General features: G+C 47.6%; 2 protein-coding genes and 1 pseudogene across 2 annotated transcripts; 1 reads left to right on the plus strand and 2 right to left on the minus strand.

Annotated features, from left to right (window-relative positions):
* Positions 1-2881: 2881 nt before the first annotated feature.
* Positions 2882-4903, plus strand: LOC119293177 (annotated as a pseudogene).
* Positions 4904-6211: 1308 nt separating this feature from the next.
* Positions 6212-6964, minus strand: LOC119294534 (protein TsetseEP-like). Its single transcript, XM_037572735.1, has one exon. The coding sequence runs from the start codon at positions 6889-6891 to the stop codon at positions 6466-6468; it is 426 nt and encodes a 141-aa protein (XP_037428632.1). The 5' UTR covers positions 6892-6964; the 3' UTR covers positions 6212-6465.
* A 4180-nt stretch (positions 6965-11144) lies between these two features.
* On the minus strand, positions 11145-11876 carry LOC119293178 (protein TsetseEP-like). The gene has a single exon (XM_037571729.1). It carries the CDS (start codon positions 11837-11839, stop codon positions 11291-11293), a length of 549 nt encoding a protein of 182 aa, XP_037427626.1. The 5' UTR covers positions 11840-11876; the 3' UTR covers positions 11145-11290.
* Positions 11877-12665: the final 789 nt, after the last annotated feature.

Consider the following 12665-nt stretch of genomic DNA (forward strand, 5'->3'; position numbering starts at 1 on the left):
CCAGGCCGGCAGGGAGGAGATGTCCGGAGCCCGGAGGAGGGAGGAGCCGGGGCAGGGGATGACGAGGGGGGGGGGACGGGGGATCCTCAGCGCAATCAGCCCAGCAAAACCGGTCCGGCGACGCGGCGGCGGAGGGGGTGGCCGCCGGATAGGGCGGCAGCGGGGCCGCGGAGGAGGGAGGGGCGAGGCAGGGTGCCGGCGGCGAGGGCAAGGGCGCGGCGGAGCCGCCCACAAGGTCGCCAGGAGAGACGCCCATCTTTTTCATGTCGAGGCTAGTAGTAGAGCGGCACAAGGACTAGCCGGGGGATTTGTTTCCCGTGCGTCTCTGTCTCCTTTCTCCTGTTTTTTTTCTTTTCATATATGTACCACAATAGGGTATGAGCTGCAACTCTGCAACGCATATACTACATCGCTTGTATGCGTATCTATCGTGAATTTTACAACATATAGTCAAAACATTGTAGAATTAGTGTTGCTTTATAGGGCGTATCCTTGTAGTGAGGATGGTTGATGATGACGACGGCGACGAATCCCCCTCTCCGGAGACCCGGACGGACTCCAGATCAGCCCTCCCGAAAGAGATTAGGGCTTGGCGGCGGCTCCGTATCGAAAAACGCGATGAAACTTCCTCTCTGATTTTTTTCTCTGCGAAACGAAATATATGGAGTTGGAGTTGAGGTCGGCGGAGCTCCAAGGGGCCCATGAGACAGAGGGGCGCGCCCAGAGGGGGTGGGCGCGCCCCCCACCCTCGTGGACAGGGTGTGGGCCCCCTGGCCTTCATCTTTTGCCATTATTTTTTATATTTTCTGAAACTTATCTCCGAGGATTTTCAGGTCATTCCGAGAACTTTTGTTTCTTACACATAAAACAACATCATGGCAGTTCTGCTGAAAACAGCGTCAGTCCGGGTTAGTTTCATTCAAATCATGCAAGTTAGAGTCCAAAACAAGGGCAAAAGTGTTTGGCAAAGTAGATACGTTGGAGACGTATCAACCAACAGCTGCGCGACACGTGGCACCTCTATGCCGACGGGGAGAGTTCCTATGGGCTGACCTAACACAACCGGGGGGGAGTTCCACTGGTCAAAGCCCGTCTGTGTTAAGTCAAAGGGCTAGATCTCGTGGTCAAACGCTACAGGGTTAGGCGGGACGGGGCCCTGGAGGGGTAGCAATGCCACCGGAGCGTTGCACTGGCCCCTCATATATGCTGGGTGGTGTGGTGGCATGTCTGAAGAGGCGGCACGCGTCTCCGGGGTGTGGCCCCCCTCACGGACGGCGACGCCGCCGGTACCTGGAGGGGCGAAACGGACGCGTCGGGTCTACACGGAAGGGACCTTGCTATGGGTTTGGCCGGGATGTTGCTCCAAAGTGTTCTTATGGGCTGACCTAACACAACTGGGGGGAGAGTTCCACTGGTCAAAGCCCGTCCGTGTAAAGACAAAGGGCTAGATCTCGTGGTCAAACGCTACAAGGTTAGGCGGGACGGGGGCCTGGGGGGCGGTAGCAATGACATCGGAGCGTCGCACCGGGCCCTCACACATGCGGGGTGGTGTGGTGGTATGTCCGAAGAGGCGGCACGCGCCTTCAGGTTGTGGCCCCCCTCCAAGTGACGGGGGCACTGCCTTGCGTGGAGGGGGGCCACACCGCGGAGCCCCAAGATGGGCGTCTACGCATGCCTAAACACTTTCACACATGCATCAGGACCCGTGCGATGTTTCAGTGGCATAGCTACACCCCGAATCCCCTCCACTAACCAGATTCCCTCTGTGTCGATCGTTTCCCCTTTCCGTGACACGGCGGGAGCGACGTCCGTGAGGGGGGCAATCGATATACCATCGGGGTATGTTTTCTGTTTAGATAAGGCACATTTATCTTGTGGAAAAATAAAAAATAAAAAATAAAATAAAGTAAAAGAAAAACATAATAAAATAAAATGTATGCCCACGGCAGGGCCGTCGGCATAGGTGCGCACACGGACGTACAATCCCACGGATCGATGACGTGGCACCGCACGCGGGTCGATGACGTGGCGCGCCCAGGTCAGGAGCAAAATATTTTTTATACGGAGCACATCCCATGACGATGGACAGCGATACAGAAATACATCAGCCATCACGGCATCAAGCCTCACACAATCTCAACGCATTTGATCGAATGGCCATGAACTTGACCGGGACTCTGCTAAATCTCAGCTGACCGACTAACGTTAAGCAAAACAGTCTTTTTTATTACCACACACGACCGATGATTCAGACAGTTGGCCTGCAACCGTTGGAAAACTAAGTTTGACAGCTGGACCTCCCTTTGTTCTTACGGGACTCCTATACCTGCCTATCGCCGACGAGCAAGGGGGGTCGACTGGTTGCGGAATATCCTGCCAAAAAGACACATTTGTGCCTTAGTTACCTTCGCTCCTGCCATGTCGAGGTGCGTTCCCCAGCACTAGCCTCCAAGTAAATTTCACGAGCGAGACAAAATAAGCACACGCCTCGCTTCCCGCCATTTTCTAGATGGGAACGGCTGCTTGTTTATTTTATTTTTCGTCTTTGTCAAGGGTATTATTCTGTCGTGTATGTTTGTCCCGGTGTATTAACCTTGTACAAGTATGCCCGTGTGTGTGCAATGGGTGAGAAATGTATGATCCGAGTCGTATGCGGAATATGCTGCCAGCCAACCAGCACGAGGCAGACGGAGGCTACGAGCGACGACGACAGTTTTCCCTCGTTACCGCCGTCCTCTGCTTCATCGTCATAATCTCCGGCCGGAGCACAGTTATAAGAACCATGGCGAGCAAGCAGCAAAGCACCAACCACGGGAGTTGAGTTGAGAGTTGAGACACGGTCTCATAAAAGCGCCCTTTATCGAAAAAAGTTAGGACCGAGATGGCGGAGAATGGGGCGGGCGGCGGCGGAGGGGGGGCAGAACCTCGCGGTGCTGGACGCGCTGGACTCGGCGCGCACCCAGATGTACCACATGAAGGCCATCGTCATCGCCGGCATGGGCTTCTTCACCGACGCCTACGACCTCTTCTGCATCACCACCGTCTCCAAGCTGCTCGGCCGCCTCTACTACCCGGACAGCAACGCCGACATCGGCAAACCCGGCACCATGCCCGTGCGCATCAACAACATGGTCACGGGGGTCGCGCTCGTCGGCACCCTCATGGGCCAGCTCGTCTTCGGCTACTTCGGGGACAAGCTCGGCCGCAAGCGCGTCTACGGGATCACGCTCGTCCTCATGGCCGTCTGCGCCATCGGCTCCGGCCTCTCCTTCGGGAGCTCCGCCAGCGCCGTCATCGGCACGCTCTGCTTCTTCCGCTTCTGGCTCGGCTTCGGCATCGGCGGGGACTACCCGCTCTCCGCCACAATCATGTCCGAGTACGCCAACAAGAAGACCCGCGGCGCCTTCATCGCCGCCGTCTTCGCCATGCAGGGGGTCGGAATCATCTTCGCCGGCCTCGTGTCCATGATCGTCTCCGCCATTTTCCTCCACTACAACCCTGCACCGGCGTGGAATGTGCACCATGGCTGGACAGTTGATCATCAGATTGAGCAGTGGCCCGGGGCGGACTACATGTGGCGCGTCGTGCTCATGCTCGGGGCATTCCCCGCGTTGGCCACCTTCTACTGGCGGATGAAGATGCCCGAGACCGCCAGGTACACCGCTCTCATCGAGGGTAACGCCAAGCAGGCTACCAACGACATGCAGAAAGTGCTGGAGATCCGCATCGACGAGGAGCAGGAGAAGCTCTCAAAGTTCAGGGCAGCCAACGAATACTCTCTGCTGTCCATGGAGTTCGCGCGGCGTCACGGTTTGCACCTCATCGGCACCACCACCACGTGGTTCCTCCTCGACATCGCCTTCTACAGCCAGAACCTCACACAAAAGGACATCTTCCCAGCCATCAACCTCACCGGTCCCCCGGGCACCATGAGTGCCCTCAAAGAGGTGTTCGTGATATCACGAGCCATGTTCCTCATCGCCCTCTTCGGTACTTTCCCAGGCTACTGGGTCACCGTGGCCCTCATCGACAAGATGGGAAGGTATGTACTCCCTCCGGTCCTTTTTAGTCAGCATATAAGTTTTTGTCTGATATCAAAGTATCTCTACTTTCATCGAACTTACAGAAAAAAAATTATCAACATTCACAAAGCCAAATAAATATTTTTATGTTCATTTTGAAATGAAGTTTTATAGTGTATATATTTATTTATTATAGATATTGATATTTTTTTTAACATAAATTTGGTACGAAGTTTGACTGGACAAAAATCTAGTATGCGGGGTAAAAAGGGCAGGAGGGAGTACGTACCTATATGCATGCATGGCTCATGCGATACCGAATTGGTTAGTTTTGTTACACCTACACATTAATTTGAGCATCCATGAATTACTGCAGGTACTTGATCCAGCTCCTTGGTTTCTTCATGATGTCCTTGTTCATGCTAGTGATGGGCATCAAATACGAATACCTCAAGGACAAGGGCCACGCCCTATTCGCCATCCTGTACGCGCTCACATTCTTCTTCGCAAACTTCGGGCCCAACAGCACCACCTTCGTGCTGCCGGCCGAGCTATTCCCCACGCGTGTCCGCTCTACATGCCACGCCATCAGCGCCGCGTCGGGCAAGGCAGGCGCCATCGTCGCCGCCTTCGGGGTGCAGACCCTCACCCTCAAGGGCGACCCCAAGCACATGAAGCAGGCGCTCATTCTCCTCTCTGTCACCAACATGTTCGGCTTCTTCTTCACCTTCCTCGTCCCCGAGACGATGGGCCGATCGCTCGAAGAGATCTCCGGCGAGGACGGCAACGTTGCCGGCGCGGCCGCTGGGCATGTGGACAAGGATGTCGAGAAGGCCCCTCCTTCAAGCACCGAATGGCAGCCACCATCGTCCATGAATTAATGCATGACAACACGCATCTTATCTTCTATATCAGGGAATTTAGAAAGGGGGCAAGAATAACGGCGACCAGCTGCATGCTACTTAAGTTGCCAGGCACTTGGTTTGAGAGTTTGTTTTATCTACACGTATAATATTGCAATAGGATTGCTTGTGTGTGATACCATCCATTGTGTTGTTAAGGTTATATTGAGTTTTCAGTGTGGATGTATGAGCATTGACTAGGGATTTCCCTTCTCAATCATCAATATGTATTGCTATACTTATAATAATAATGCATGTCAAGTTTAATGAATTTTTTTAAGGGGTAACCAAGTTTACAGAATTAAATACCATGCACGTCGAGTAGGCATGCATATATGTGCACTGTGTTTTTTTTCTTGTCGTACAGAGTTAATTTGTATTGCATCTCAATAAGTTAACGAACTGGTATTCTTTTCTCATTACCAAATCTCCAACCGAACAGCTAGAAAGAACAAACTACCTAGACCATACAATCCTGCTTTTTGGAACGAATTGTTAAGCTGGTAAACATTCGATTTAAATCGAGTAGGCTTAGACTCCCTCTGAAGGCTGCTGGTCGAACCAACCTTTTTTTTAGAAATGGAGGCGTGCCCCCGGCCTCTGCATCATGATGATGCATGCAGCCATCTTATTAAACAATCCACGAAATACCACAAAGTTTTAAAAGTGTTACAGCTCGCAAGCGGAGCGAATCAAGAAAATAAAAGAGAACTACATGCTGGTCGAACTATACAAACCAAGTAGAAGAGCAGGACTGCAGGAGCACGACAGAGCAGCGGAAGCATCGAGGTGGCAACCCACGTTACCCCTGCAACCATAATAGACAAGGTAACACAATAGCATCATCCTCATCAGGCCTCCTCGTGAGTGAGCGACTATGACCGTGACAGACGAGGGTTACGGAAGGAGACAAGGTGCTAGTGTGGCCGGCTCTCGATCTTGGTAGGCTGATCTCCTGGAACATGAACGCCTATAACGCCTTGAAGAACACTGTCATATGTGCCCTCTCGGTCTTGAATTACCGTTCCACGCACGCGACCACCATCTCCAGAAATTAATGGCCACGTGTGATTATAAACGATAAGAAAAAAAAAGAATAAGACAGTATATGCAATAGGGGAAGTGAGCCCACAAAATGGTGGTTATTTTAAAAAAGTCAAAAATCATAGTTTGAAGTTTCAAAAAATTCTGGAAAAAAAAAGCATACATGTTCATGAGACTGCACCCTATAGGTTCTCAAAAGAAAAAAAAAATGGGACTGCACCCTATAGAGAAAACAACATAGACTGGACAGAATAGCTCATTCATATAAATGGATGCGATCATGCGTAGATACTCAAAAGAATGTGCCGAGTCACATACAAAGTAGATTTAACATATACCAACATGCAAATAATAATTACAGAGTACTAATACTTATCACACGTGCATGGAACTATAAATGAATACAGGGAATACAACACCACTTATTCTAGAAATAACACACTGTGGCTTCATACGGGGTCTCCTCCAGTAACTGGCATATATCAGTATCCCATCGATCAACTGTGATTGGTCGGTGGTTTGCACTTTGGAGGCGGCTTCGGTTTCGGTTCAGGTTTAGGCTTGGGCTCCGACTTTGGTTCAGGTTTCGGCATGGGCTCGGGCTTAGGCTTTGGCTTTGGTTTGGAGCAGGGCTTGGGCTTGGGCTTTGGCTTCAGTTTTGGCATCTGCTCGGGCTTGGGTCCAAGTTCAGGCTTGGGTCTAGGCTTTGGTTTGGGTTTGGGCATCGGTTCAGGTTTGCAAGGCTCCGGCTCTGAGAGTGGCATAGGTTTTGGCATTGGCTCTGGTTTGTGTTCTGGCTTTGGCTTTGGCTCCGCAAACTTCTTGACGGCAGCAAGGCCTCGGCCAGCAGCGGATGCTTGGTGGAAAGTGGATGCTGCCACTACCCCGATGAGGAGCACGGCGAGGAGGCCATGCCTCGCCATTGCTGCCTATTTCTTGTGCTTGCGGCTAGTGTTGCACCTGATGTGCTTTGTGTGTGTTGTGTGGAGAACTGGAGATACATATTGTGTGGTTTTATAGGGTGGGCGAAACAAAGCAGATCTGGAGGCTGCATCAATTAACATTGCATCTAGCTAGCTGGAGTGACAAGTATTGTGTAACATGGCAATGAAGTTATATTGGTTAATTACAAATGAAGGAACCAATGTGCGTACCTACAGGGTGTTAATAAGCACAGCTGGACTTTGCGTGTGTGTCTCCATGCGATGATAGCAGAAGGGTAACAATATTTTAACTCTGTTAGTTGTCCCCCGCATTCAGAAAATTATGTTAGTTGTGCTGTCCACTGCTCACACATCTATGTGATCAGCCATCATCTAGAAACCACGAGCGACCGTGTACACGTTAGTGCAATACTTCCGTTCAATTCACAATGGAAAAGAAAGCCCGGTAGATCGCTAAGATGTGATGGCCATTTACTATTTTGTGATGTGATGGCCATTTACTATTTTGATTGCAGCAAAGGCTACATGCGTTGAAACTCTTCGGTTGTACCCGAGACGACCTAGCCAGCCGCCGGCTTTCAAAAAGCTAGGGTTCCTCTTGCCTCCCGCCGGCGCCGCCGGCGGTCCGCCCCGTCTTCGGTGGCCTTAGTGTCATGGAGGCGGAGTGGATCTCGGCCCTTGTCGGTGGGAGGGCTTCGTTTTTATATCTTTTTCGAGTTTTGTTAGGGTTTGTGTCCTACTTATGAAGGCGAGACAGCGGTGACTCCCTGAAGATGGAATAAAAGTCTCCCCGCCTAGCCCCTGTTCCGGTGATCCGTCTAGCATCGTCGGTGGGCGTGTGAAGGTGTGTCTCCGACGGATCTGTCTTTGGTGGATTTGCTCAGGTTTGTTCGTCGTTCATCTATGTTTCTGTGTCTTCAGGTTGGATCCTTCTGATCTACACCCTCCATCGGCGGCGGTTGCTGTTCTGGTGCATTGGTTCTATGGGGCCTTAGCATGACAACTTCTCGACTGTCTACTACAACAAGGTTTGTCCGGCACCGGCGAGGGAGGGGCGATGACAGCGGCGCGCCTTCGGCTCGCTTCAATACTTGTAGTCGTCGGTAGGTGGTTTACGGATCTGGATGTAATTTTTATTATTTCTGGTGTTCGTTGTACTGGCATGATTGAAGATGAATATATTGAAAGTTTTACCCGCAAAAAAAAGGCTACATGCGGTGGCTCACCATTCTGTCAAGATATGGGAATATGAGACAAGCCTTACATTAGTGTATATTATTTTGTCCAGAAGATATTTTTAACCGCGCCTTCTAAACCCAGACGAAGGGGATAGAACAGAGTCGTTTTGGAGATCAGACTCCGTGGATCCTTTTTTTTAACAAAAAGATCAAAAATAATGTTTGAAGTTTCAAAAAAATGTTAGAAAACAAATTGTGGATTCTAATGGTGAACAGTATATGTGCTAAAAAATACCTTTTTGTTCTTTTTTGCAGCTCAGATGTAAAAATATATCATTATGAAAGTGTATACACATTCGAAGGTACATGTGGGTTTTATTTTTGAATTTGCTGAAACTTGAAACATGATTTTTGAGTTTTTCATAAAAGGGCTCCATGGAGCCCAAACTCTAGAACAAACATGGTTACAGAGTTTAACACCACGATATATTTAGATAGGCTAAGAATTATGTTGTACCGATATTTTTGCCTCTGATTGCGACATTATTGTCAGGTTTAGCGCACTGCTTGCATTTGCTTTTGATCATGCCAAGCTTCTACTTGGGGCAAATTTACCAAAATGATTACAAAGCAAATGTTTCATTGGAGCAGGATTCGGACCCTGAGTGGGATTCCACAGTAGTAGTATCAGGGGAAAAATACTGATCTATTAGGGTTGGTTCAATTTTGTCTTATCTACTTAAGTGTAACACGGATTGACCCTATGCCTTTATGCAAGCTTAAGGACCTACTTGTGCAATTGTCAAGATCAAAGATCTAAATGTCATGATGCGAACATTTGTACCCTATGGCTCACTTAGCACGTCGGCTCAAAATGTTATGTTTCTCCTATTTCTCGAAGGGCCCTTGGCCGATCTTTATTAGAAGGAAAGAAAAAATACAACGCGGTTAGCAGTCTAGGCGAACTAGAACTGAAAACCAGAGTCCCATGAACCCCACAATATGACGATTACAACAAGGTACAAATGCCAAAGACTCGCTATGGACCAAGGTCCGCTATGCAGCCTGCTGAGCGCCATACTGCTATGTCTTCCCGTATCAAGTCCAGTACTCTCTCAGCACTGCTCGCCAATTGATCGAACACTCTGGCGATGAGATTTGCTAAGAGACTTCCATTGTCAGCATCCCATTGTCGAGGGAGCAATGCCTGGCACCTTTGCGTTGGTGCCAAGAGATATTGGTCAAGATATGTGGAGATGCACAACATGTTCTTACAACAACTCTCTATTGCACAGATGTCATCGAGATGTGGTACACTCCGCACCAGGTCAACCTTGCCTTTTCCCCATACACAACATCTCCAACAAGGTGGAAACTGAGAGCTCATAGTCGAAGAGATCCACCATAGGAGGAAAGATCATGTGAAAATATGAAAACTTGAAAACTATCGCTTGGAAGTCATGTATGGAAAATAGGAATTCTAGACAAAATTAATCTAGAACGATGCAAAAATAAATAAAAACAGGAGGTGGCACATTATATCTGATTTTCTTCTATAATTTCTTTAGTCCGTAGGAAGCCCAGATAAATCGGGAGTGACCAGTCCTTTGTTCCAAAGGGTACAAAAAAGAAGAAGAAAATTATATAAATTATATCCTGCAAAACTCTTACATTTTTCCTGTCTTTCAAACAGGTCTACAATTAAAGAAAGACTTGCTATTCCTCGGCAACTTAAGAAACTATTATTTCTCATTCAACAAATGTGCAGCTGACAAACTATATATCAATAAACCAAAATTTACACATATAATTTTAAGATATGCAATTGCTCGACAGACCTTTATATCAAGAATCAATTTTCAAGATCGCCGGTTTATAGAAACAATGAATTTCCTCTTACGACATTGATCCAACTATACAATTGTTAGTGGCATATACAAAGAGTACAATAGATATGCACATCTTATAGTTGATTGCCTAACACGCGGGCTATGCTACCGGTGCATTATTTCTCCCCTTCATTTCTCTCTCCTTCCGTCTCTTCAAGAGCCACTAGAGGTTCCCCCACTTCTCTTCTTTCTCTCCTCGGGTGGCCTCATTGGTCGAAGTAGGGATGGGTTAGAAGGTCGGCTCATCTATGTATATAGTAGGTCTAGAGCTAGGTCTAGGTTTGGGTTTGCCTCTAGGGCGCCCGACATCTGGCGTTATGCCATTTTGTTGGAGGTTCACTCTAATGCTTGTGAGCAGCACCCGGGGGATGTCTGTTCTCCTTTGGGAGGTCTTCCATGGTTGAGAACAACTGTTAGGGATGCATTTTGTGGGAGCTCACCCAATAAGCCCATCGGCAGTGGCGGAGCCATGAAAATTGTATTATAGGTGGTCACTAAAGAGGACAACACTTTTGTACAAAAAATTCCGAAAAAAATAACGTAACAGACGTAATAGAAAAATATCATTGATTATACCACCATTCACCATCAACAGCAAAAAGATATACAATATTTGAATTGCGCATCACACAAAAGGAAAATATAGACAATAGAAGATAGAGAAACTCATTGTGAAGATACTTGTCCATGCGAAAATGATATGGCGCCTGCTTCATATATGACATTCGAGCTTTTTCTTGATCATTAGGAGGATAATCCCAAATTTTGCACCGCACACCTGATTCCCTTTCTACCACCAAAACAGGAGAATCATCATTACCTTTTTGAACATGAGATTGTGTTGTTGAAATTAAAATTCTTCTACTTGTTCTTGGTCATCCACTAAGGGAGGGTCATCAACCAAATTAATTTGTCATGGACCATCTTTGTTCTGAAAAGTCAAGACTCACACAGATCCAATGATAACAATTTGGTATCATGTAATCCTTTTATATTTAAGGAAAACAAGACCAAAACCAAATTTCCAAATGCAGGCACACCTTACTCTAAACAAACAATATTTGATAAGGTATGCTTACCATACGCAACTCAGTCCGATAAGTATAACAAAAGACATCACAATATGTACACAAATGGTTCTATTTTTTCGAAGTACACAAACTACTTGTAGAATCATATAAAAATTTATTGCATATAGTACATCAGTAGTATGAATGTAAATACAGAGAGATCATGCCAGACCGATACATCACTTTAGATACAAAGTCTACAAAATGGTAGATTTATTTACATGAAAAAGCATCGCTTTATCTACACAAAATAGTACAACAATAAACCCATGAAAAATATGTTTTTGTATGTAGCACCACATGAATATAACGTTGAAGCTGCACCAAGTGGTTGCGGTCCCTGTAGTGCGTTATTTTGTCGCCCTGACGTGTTTGAATCTGGCAATGGTTGTACCTGCGGATACGAGCCTTGGACGTCTGGTTGTGGCAGAGGCTGTGCGTTTGGGCCCGGTAGTGGTTGTGGCAGAGGTTGTGGTAATGGCGGTGGCTGTGGGTTTGCGTCAGGCAACGGTTGTGGCAGAGGTTGTGGCTGCGGGTTTGGGCCCGGCAGTGGTTGCGGTAAAGGCTGCGGTAATGGCTGCGGATTTGGGTCTGGCATAGGCAAAGGTTGTGGGTTTGGGTCAGGCTGCGGGTTAGGGTTTGGCAGCGGCACTGGCGGTGGTGCTGGCACCTGCTGTAATTTCCGCTGCCGCGCCTGCACGTATCCTGCACCCTCCGCTGCCACAGCAACAAAAACGAGGAGGAAGACGATGCATATGAGGCTACAGGAAGAGTGGCAACGCATCGCCATGTCTCGCGACTATCGTGATGGTATGCAGTGGGAGATGGATGGCCAGCTGATTACTTCGACGGACACTTCGCAGCTTGGTGTTTATAGCCACGGCTAGCCAATCAACGGTAGGCGTGTGTCCATTGGCTATTAATCAGGTGTACCTAATGCTACTCCGTTAGCGTAAAGTGCAACCTATGAGTAATGCCTATGTGTATGCAATATCTCTGATTGGTACCTTGACTGTGGCTGCAACTTTTAAACCTGTACTCCATATATCTACCTGTGCTATGCGTATAAAGAAAGGTTAAGTTACAGGGATGGATTGGACGTGCTCAGCCCATATATCCCACTTTATACTTTTTCGCAACAATAGTTATCCTACCTAACTACTCTACAACTTTACTCAGCAGAGGCATGAATATGCAGATGTAGACATGTCGTCCTAAAGATCAACAAGGTCTTCAGGATATTAATTTCAAACTGTCATCTATAAGTGGTTGTCCAAAAGTAATATTCAAAATGACATCATAGCATATCATACGTTTTGAACCTTGAGCACCAAGAGATGACTTGATTGGATGAAGAGTCGCTTTTCGATTTTCTCTCATATTGCTTGCCGGCCTATATAAAGCAACTGTTGTACGGAGCTTTAATCCATTAAATACACAATAGTCAAAAAGATAACCGAGGATCCATCTGTTTGTGTTTGATGTCATGTTGAAAATTAACTGCGCGTTCGAGTACTGTTCTCTCCAGGTGGCTCATTGAAAATTTGGGTTTACTTAACGTTCCTCTCGATCGAACCATGTGTTTGTGTGTGAGTAGATGAAGTTGCAGTGTCTGT

The sequence above is a fragment of the Triticum dicoccoides genome, chromosome 4B, assembly GCF_002162155.2.
Source record: "Triticum dicoccoides isolate Atlit2015 ecotype Zavitan chromosome 4B, WEW_v2.0, whole genome shotgun sequence".
NCBI classification, from domain to species: Eukaryota; Viridiplantae; Streptophyta; class Magnoliopsida; order Poales; family Poaceae; genus Triticum; species Triticum dicoccoides.

Excerpts from the sequence above, each read along its gene's own strand:
- LOC119294534 (XM_037572735.1), bottom strand. The coding sequence starts at position 6,891 with ATGGCGAGGCATGGCCTCCTCGCCGTGCTCCTCATCGGGGTAGTGGCA.
- LOC119293178 (XM_037571729.1), bottom strand. The coding sequence starts at position 11,839 with ATGGCGATGCGTTGCCACTCTTCCTGTAGCCTCATATGCATCGTCTTC.